This window comes from Arachis hypogaea, chromosome 18 (assembly GCF_003086295.3).
Source record: "Arachis hypogaea cultivar Tifrunner chromosome 18, arahy.Tifrunner.gnm2.J5K5, whole genome shotgun sequence".
Classification (NCBI taxonomy): Eukaryota; Viridiplantae; Streptophyta; class Magnoliopsida; order Fabales; family Fabaceae; genus Arachis; species Arachis hypogaea.
Window position 1 is genome coordinate 115,458,248 of NC_092053.1, and position 9,488 is coordinate 115,467,735.

The 9,488-nt window shown below is 38.7% G+C and overlaps 1 protein-coding gene across 1 annotated transcript; it reads left to right on the forward strand.

Annotated features, from left to right (window-relative positions):
- The first annotated feature begins 1,127 nt into the window (after positions 1-1,127).
- On the forward strand, positions 1,128-4,767 carry LOC112772871 (putative disease resistance protein RGA1). Its single transcript, XM_025817878.3, has 2 exons — positions 1,128-1,380; positions 1,850-4,767. Exon 2 carries the CDS (start codon positions 1,851-1,853, stop codon positions 4,428-4,430), a length of 2,580 nt encoding a protein of 859 aa, XP_025673663.1. The 5' UTR covers positions 1,128-1,380; position 1,850; the 3' UTR covers positions 4,431-4,767.
- Positions 4,768-9,488: the final 4,721 nt, after the last annotated feature.

The window sequence follows — 9,488 nt, forward strand, 5'->3', positions numbered from 1 at the left end:
TCGGGTCTAGGGCCGGGTTCGGGTCTAATAAATAGGCTCGGTATATATTTCGGACCGGGTCTGGGTCACATCAAACCCGGTTTCACCCGACCCATGCACATCCCTACTCGAGTCATTTAATTTATGAGCTCAATTTCAAGCTCAAATTCGGCTCACCAGCGCACAAGTAGGGATGTCAATGGGACGAGGCGGGGGCGTGGGATGCCTCCCTGCTCCCCGTCCTCGCTCCCAGAATTGATCCCCATCCCCGCCCCGATCCCCGCCATGGGGGGATAATCGTCCCCATCCTCATTTTCCACGTTCCCCGTGTTCTCCGCGGGGTTCCATTCCCCATCTCTCTATGTTGAACATTTATATGAAAATTATAGTAAAGAATTAAAAACAAAACAAAAAACAAACTACAAAACATTATTACAAACATATCTTATCCAAGATTATAAGTTCAGAAATACAACATAGCAAATCATAGTCCATAAGGGGGTAAGCACTGAGAAGGAAGAGTGGCCGGTAGCGACTGACGAGGGGGTATGCTGCTATGGCTGTGACTGTGGACACAACTATGGGGATTAGGAGTTTTGAACTTTTCTGGAAAGTTGGGGTTTAGAAACGGCGCTAAGTGGAATAGTAGGAGAGAATGGAAGACATTCAATAAGGTAGGGTTAGGGTTTTCAATAAGCAAAATTACGAAAAAGTCCCTATATTAGAAATAAATTAAGGATATTTAAATAAACTCAAGAATTCGGAAAATTATTGGAGACGGGGCGGGGATCCCCGCTTGGATCCCCGCTTGGGTCCCTGCGCTTGTCTCGGGGGGGTTTTAGTCTCCATCCCCATCCTCACGGGAAAAATTCCTCGCCTTCGGGTCCCCATTCGAGGCAGTCCCCGCAGGGAACCCCGTGCTTCGGGAAATTTTGACACCCATACTCACAAGTTCAGCTTATCGAACTATTAATGAGTCGAGTTCAAACCGGCTTATGAGTTAACTTGACTCACTTCCAACCCTATACAGTATGAAAGAGAGCAACGACCAATTTAAAAAAAAAAAGCATTTTCATTAAAATCAAACTAACATATTTTTATTTTTATTTTTTATTTTGAATGAAAATAAAAACTGAAAATGCTCCAATGAAGCACATCCAATTTCCGATTTATTTTTCCTCCATGAACATGCGTATTTAATATTCATTATTTCTTGTTTGTTAGTCGTGGCATTGACTTCCAAGTCCATTGAAACTGCTATTGATATCTGTTTGGCAAAGATCAATAATGTTATGTATTACGTCTAATTTCATATCCACACTTAGCTCATCATCCACAACACAGAACAGACAACGCAACTCAACAACTGCTTCTGCTGCTTCCTTTTTGATAATATCTAAGGTATGGTAGTTTCTCTAATTATTAACTATTGTGCGTGCGTTTTATTTTGTTTTCTTTCTTTTTATTTTATTTTTTTAATAATTCAATTGAATCATTGATGTGCGTTTCCTTTGTATAGAGTTATATATGGTTGAACTTCGTAATTTGATGACGAAGCATGGAATGATTGAAATCAAACCTAGTTCCTTTCTTGACATCAGTTAGATACTTTCATTATTATTATTATTCCAAGGATATGGAAGGAAAAAGAAAAGACATCTCATTGAATTTAGTTGTGTTGTAATTTGAAATTTTAATAATTCAAATAAACAATAAATTACAATGTTGAGTTCTTAATTTTTTATTATTTCTTCATTCACTAAAACATCGTATTCATTATAATGTTAGAACACTGTCAATATATTAGAATTTATTTACTAAAACAAGTCAGACTTCTGGTCATTTTCAAAATTATGTTTGAATAATATAGGATGGATGCGTTTGCTGGAAAGATCATTGAAGGGATTGCTTCTCTGGCGGTTGAAGAGTTCAGATTCATATGGAATCTCAAAGCTGATCAAGAAAGAATAAAGAGGATCACCACTTCAATAAAAGCTGTTATCTTGGATGCAGAAGCAAAAGCTACTAACAATCAAATTAGTAATTGGTTGGAGGAGCTGAAAGACGTACTATATGATGCAGATGACTTACTGGATGATTTCTCCACCGAGGCTTTAAGAAGCAAGACGATAAAAGAGGTGAAAACTCTCTTCTCTTGGAAAAACAAAATGGCCTATGCTCATAAAATGGGCCGTAAAATGAAAGGAATCCGGAAGAGGCTAGATGATATTGCAAATGATAGGCACGTGCTGCAACTGAGAGATTGTTCGATTGAGCCTCCAGTTTCATACAGAGGACGAAGGCAAACATACTCTTTTGTGGGTGAAGATGAAGTCTTTGGGAGACAGAAGGAAAAATTGCTTATTAAAAGTTATCTACTGGGGAACAATTCTGTGACAAGTAACCTTTCAGTGATTCCCATTGTTGGGATTGGAGGATTAGGGAAAACAACTCTTGCTCAGCTAGTGTGTAATGATAAGGCCGTTCGGAACTATTTTAAGCTAATAATGTGGGTGTGTGTATCTGATGAATTTGACATAAGGCAAATAGCTCAAAAAATGATCGGACACAATAATAAGGATTGTGAGGTTGAGGAAGTCCAACAAGAACTTAGGAAAAAAATTGAAAGGAAGAAGTATCTGCTTGTGTTGGATGATGTGTGGAGTGAGGATCGCGAGTTGTGGCTCCAACTGAATAGCTTACTGATGGAGGGAGCAAAAGGGAGTATGGTAATAGTGACAACACGCAGTCAAAAAGTGGCAAAGATCATGGGCACAGAGCCACCCCTTTTCTTGAAGGGTATGGATGTAGAAACATCTTGGAAATTGTTCTGTCGGGTTGCTTTTGATCGGGAGAAAGAACCAAATGATTTGGAGCTGGTAGCAATTGGAAGGGACATTGTTAAAAAGTGTTCTGGGGTTCCACTTGCCATAAGGACTATTGGCAGCCTCTTGTATTCGCGAAACTTGGGCCGCAGTGATTGGATATATTTCAGGGATGTTGAGTTTTCAAAAATTGATCCACAGAAGGATGAAATCTTTGCAATTCTCAAACTGAGTTATGATCATCTTCCCTCCCCTTTGAAGAATTGTTTTTCCTATTGTTCATTATTTCCCAAAGGTTTCATGTTTGAAAAGAATACCCTCATCCAGTTATGGGTCGCGGAAGGGTTCATTCGAACAACAGATGACATTCGCTCTGCAGAGGATATCGGCCATGAATACTTCATGAATTTGCTGTCAATGTCTCTGTTTGAAGCTGCCACTACCAATGACTGTGGTGATGTAACTGCATATAAAATGCACGATCTTATACATGATCTATCACTGCTTGTGGTTGGGAGAGAATATGCTGTTGTTGGTGAAAAAGAAGTAAATGTAGGAAAGAAAACACGTTATCTGTCATATAATATCCCATTGTTTTCTGCAGCTACATTATCATCTTATTTGCTCAATGGGGACAAGTTGAGGACATTTCATGTTCCTAGACAACCAATTCATTCAAGTAGAGACTTGGTTTTTTCTTTTGGTTCACTTATAAGCCTTAGGTGCTTACGTGTGTTAACGCTTTGCGCGCTGGACATAACAGTAGTTCCAAAAGGCATTGAAGAGTTGAAGCATTTGAGATACATTGATCTTCAAGGGAATGTCAATATTCAAAGCCTTCCATCAGAAATTACCAGCCTATATAACTTGCAGACTCTAAAACTTTCAAATTGTTCCAACCTCAAAGAATTGCCAGCAGATATCAACAAAATGATGAGTCTTCGGCATCTTGAGTTGGATTCTTGTGCGAGTTTGACATGTATGCCACCCGGGTTGGAACAGTTGACTGGCCTTCAAACACTAACACTTTTTGTGTTAGGCCATGGAAGCAAGCTTAGTTTAAGTGAGCTGAATGGGCTAAACAATCTAAGAGGGAAGCTAAAAATTAAAGGGTTGAATTCACTCCGAGGCATCGCTGCGAATGTTGAGTCTGCAAAGGTACTTCTTCAGAAGCCACATCTTCAAGAATTGGAATTGCAGTGGCAGTGGCAGTGTGAAGAGGAGGCTATAAGTTTGGTGAAGGATCCTCTTTTCAACAGAGGTTTCAAAACAACAATACAACAAGAAGAAGATGGTTTGAAAGATGAGGTGATTTTAGAAGGCTTGCAGCCACATCAATCAATTAAAAGACTAGTAATAAACGGATTTTGTGGCAAGAAACTACCAGATTGGATAGGGAACCTCACAGAACTCGCGGTTCTTGAAATCAACAATTGTGATGGTTTGACATCGCTACCTGAAGGACTGCGTAACCTCAAATCATTACAGAGACTCTGCATTTATTCTTGCTCACAGTTGGAGGAAAGTTGTGCACGAAATCACGGTGACGAGTGGAATAAAATTTCTCACATTCCAAAAGTTCTGATCTTACCCTTACCACCTTCTCTACTCAAGTATATAAATTGAGACTTTCCCTTGGTAATGGAGTTCGTTTATGATTCTACGTCTTTCTTCAAGTTTCGGAGTATTCTCTCAATTATATGATACCTAATCTCTACAATCTCTTTATGCAAATGGTTTTTAATTACGTAATCCACCCTTAAATTGTGTTTTGCACTTGGATAGTTTCATAAAGCGATTCTGTATTTCGCTTCTTTTGGAATGAGTTAAAATTGTTGAAATACCATTTGGTATTCTTATGTGTCGAACATTATTTTCTGGCAGTAACTTGCTGCTCTGTATTGCTTGTCGCTAAAGTAAGTTTCTATTTGATGAGTTGCTCTCTAAATTTTCTTTGAAACTATGAATCTGTTCTCACAATAAAGTTCTCTTAATTTTGGTTTCAATATTTATTGTGATGCATGGATCCGCCCAAAGTGAAACCAGGAAAAATGTCTCGTAATCATTTTCAAAATTTTAGAGTTTTGGTAACGTTTTTTAAAATTGAAAATGAAATGGATAGCTAAACACGTTTTCTGTATCATTTTCTATTTTCTGGGAAAATGAAAACAGAAAATGGCTGAACCAGAGAGACCCTTTTTTCTCAGGTTGGTTTGGTGGTTTTGTTTGAAGAAAGGGATGTTCTATGGGAACGTTAATTCCTTCTGTCCATGTTGAATGCTCTAATTAACAAAACAGCGTGAACGAGAAAAACCCAAAATAGCCCTGACAATTATCTCGAAAGACAACGAATTCCTTAACAAAAAAAACTCAATCCGCCCCTGACAATTATCTCGAAAGGACAACGAGGTCCCTATACAAAAAAAAAAATTAATGTTGTTTTTTTTTTTCACAGGGGTTAATCAATCCCAAAAAAAAAAAAGATCAAAGGCCAGATTTGGTGTGTTTTTTTTTTTGCCTCGTTGTCCTTTCGAGATAATTGTCAAGAATCGAGTGGGGTATTCACTCTAATTTGCTAATTACTCTAATACTCTTTTATGTTCTTTTTTCTTATAATTGTTTTTTGGTGGACTAAGTTTTTTCTTGTATGGGAGTCAAACTTTGTTGACTGATTAGATCGAGCCTATCATTGATTGGGCAAAATTTTCTTTTTCTTGTTTAACGAAGCTCCTAATTTAAAACATAAGAAACAGATGTGATATAAACAAAGATAATAGTATAATAGTGTAATATCATCAGAATCCAGCTACGACTCGTAGAGTTTAAATCGACTAGCCAAATACAGCCCAAAAAGAACCAGACAGTCAAAAACAACTTATACAAGTTTTGTTCTCTCAATTACAAGCTTTTAGACAAAACAAAATACAAAAGTGAGAGATGTATACACAAAATAAATCAAAAGACTCAAAAGGTATCTGGATCCTCCACTTCTGTCACCAACCAGGCAACTCAACGAGGTGGGTTGCGACCTGCATCTGAAAAACACAACAGAAATATAGTATGAGAACCGGAGGTTCTCAGTATGGTAACAGTGTCCAGTGATGTAGGATATAAGACCCCGGGACGCCAAAGGCAATCCTAAGCTCCATATCCATCGCAAGATTCAAACTTAAGGCATACTAAAACAGTTAAGCATAATTATATAAACCTTAGTATAAATAAACAGGGTATTCTATCTTAAGGGATTTCTATTTTAGTCAGACACCGCTGTCCCACAGCCTTCACCAACCTATCCTCCCTGCGATCCCATCGCCACCGCCTTCCGAACCTCCTCAATCCCAGTAGAAATCACAATTATATACAAGGCAAGTAAATCACAAGTAGAAGAATATAAGGCAAGTAACTCAAGTAGCAATTAGACATGTTATACAAATAGGCAAACCATTTCAAGTAGGCAAAGCAAACAAACAGATAGAAAATGCATATGATGAATGCCTGCCCTATTGGCTGTGATATCACATTGTCAGTTCAACTGCCAACCCGACACATTTCCATGGAGATGTCACCCTTCGGAATCATCAATGGGAACCCCCGAGATATAGTGCTCGGATCACTGTCCAGGGTTTTACACTTGCACGCTCTATTGATCCGAAAGGATGCGAGCGGGATTCTCTTGTCTCAGACCTCACATCTCAACGTAAGCGGGATTAACCACCGTCCCTGCTGGGTGCATAGCGTCTCATAATCTCAGTACAAATCAGTACTTCAATGGTTTTCAGAAAACATTTTCAATATACATGGATCTAGGGGTGTATGGGCCGCGCCACACCGGGTTTGGCTTAACCTAGACCCAACCCGAAATATAGACCGGGCCTAATTTTTAGACCCTAACCCGATCCTAGACCCGATAAAACTTACGCACCTTCGGGCCGGGTGAAAACTGGGTAAAAATCAGGTGAAAACCGGGTCTTTAGCATGTAAAAATCACCTAATCTCCAACCATTTTTTCACAATTCACATAGTAAAATTCACTTAAAAAAATATAACAAGAACCAACCCTTCTCTAAAATTAAAGCATAACCATAATCAATACTAATATTGTCTAATAACACCAAATATTTAAATCAATATAAATAACACAATATTATGCAGTGGTCTAAAGTCGTATGCATTTTAAACATAAAACATTAACTTATAATCTTATAATGACTAATAACACAAAATATTAAGGTTTACAATATTTAAATTCTACATAAGAATAGCCATCATCCATCACTAAGAACACAAAATATTAATTGTGTGTGATGACCGGGCCACCGGGCCGAGTTCGAGTGACCCGAGCTATGGCCCGGACCCGACCCGAAATAATGACCGGGTCTATTTTTGATACCCTTATCTGGCCCTAGACCCGATGAAATCACACTAAATTAGTTCCTAAAGTGTTCGGGGGCGGGCCGGGTCTTCGGGCCGGGCCGGGCCATGTACACCCCTACATGGATCCATCATCCCATTCAGAGTCCTCGACTCATCTCAACCACCGTCAATTCACATTTCAGTTTCCAAACATCAACAGTTCATCATTCTTCAACTCATATATTAATCATCTTTCACATGACGTCAAACCATCCTCAGTACACCCGAAACCTACTCCTCTGTTTGCTAATTTTTCCAAATAATTATCCTTTAAATCCCTTAGACGTTTCCCATGTTTTAAACATCCAAGACTAGGCCCAAGAGTCTTAAAATGGTGTTATAGAAGCTTACAACCTTATTAGGAAGGTAGAATAGTTGAAAACAAAGGAAAATTTGAGAAACAGGGCATGTGCGGCCGCATAGGGATGTGCGTGCGCACGCCCAGGAAGATTTTAAAAGTGTGCGTACACATAGAGGCGTGCGTACGCACAGGTGTCAAAACTCTCAATGTCTGTTCGCTCGCACGACCAATGCCAGTGCCTCCAACAGACTGGCCTTCCCAACGTGTGCGTGCGCACAGGACTGTGCGTACGCACAGGTTGCAATTCTCCCTTAGGTATGTGCGCGCACACGCTGTGCTAGCACTGCAAACAGAACGCATTTCCCTGCCTGTGCATGCGCACAGGTCTATGCATCCACACAGATTAAGATTTTCGCAGGGTTGTGCGTGCGCACATACCAGAAACCTCAAAATTATGCAACTTAGCAAAATTTCAGATTTTCAACACCAATTTTGAATGATCATAACTTCCTCTACAAAAATCTAAATTTTACAAACTTTATATCAAATTGAAGGGTTTTTAATAAGCTTTAATTTTAAACCAATTTCAACCGATTTTTAAAACCGACGCAAAAGTTATGATCAAACAAAGTTCACCAAAAACTCACTTTTACCAAACTTCGCAATTTCCACAAATGCTTATAAAACACAACCAAAACCATACTAAACCATTCCAAACTCCATTTCTCATCAAAATCTACCCTTTGTATCATACTACATCAATCATACCACATTTTCTTTCACATTTCATTATCCACAACCTCAATTATCACATATACAACATATCCACCAATCATCATTATATCATTATCAATTTTCATCACCAACTCAACCATGATTGAAATTAATATTTAACAATACTCATTCATCCACATCCATCATATCTCAACTTCATCATTTAATCACAACCACAACATCAAATTGTTATACTTCATCAACACAAACAATCATCAACAACATAGAATTTCCAAACCTATCCTATGGGTCACTAGCCTATGTGTCCATGAATATTATATACTACATAGAGGAAATCGAAACCATACCTTGACTGATTCTCTATATGCACCAAAATCCAAAATGAGCACAAGCAAGCTCTCAACTCCAAACCAAGCTTTCAATTCCACTTCAACAAGCACCAATATGTTCCAATAGCTCCCAAACTCACAATAATCAAGCTATATACATATAAATCACCACAAATCAACCTAGGATTCAACATAAACATAATCTCACAAAGGTTCAAGAGCTCTTACCTTTTCCAATAGCTTTGGAAGCCAAAACCCAATGCAAAGCAAGGATTAGAGTGAACTTAAACATCCAAAATCACAACAACTCACTTAATCCCAAAGCCCTAAAACCGAAATTTTGGAGAAAAGAACTGAGAGGGATTCGAGATTTTTCTTACCCGTTTCTTATATGAGTTTTGTAGAGCTCTTCACGAGGAACGCGTAGCAGCAAACGGTGCGACGATCGGAGCTATGTGGCTCAAGATATGAACTAGGGAAGATTGAAGTGAATAGTGCTCAATCTCTTCTCCTCTCCCTCTTTCAATTCTGATGTGTGTGTGTTTGTGAAAGGGTAAGGTTCATTAAATGAACCTTATATATGTTGGGCTTGGGCCCAACTTGGGTCCGGTCCAACTCGTTAGCGTTTTTAGCCCGTTGGCCTAACTTCGGGCCAAACCTTTAAAATTAATGCCCGGTTTTTCATTTCTAATGTTTTTCTAAGGTTTTTTACTGTTTCCACTTTTTCTCGCGCAGCACCGGGAAGACTTGAACCGATTCAACTGCCGGTTTGTAATTTTTCGCAGAAAACACATTTTCTGACTTAGAAAGACCTACTGAGTCCAAAAATCACATTTAAATCCTCAAATTCTCAGGCTAATATTTCGAAACCTATTTTGGGCAATTAATTACTTAATTAACCGGTTA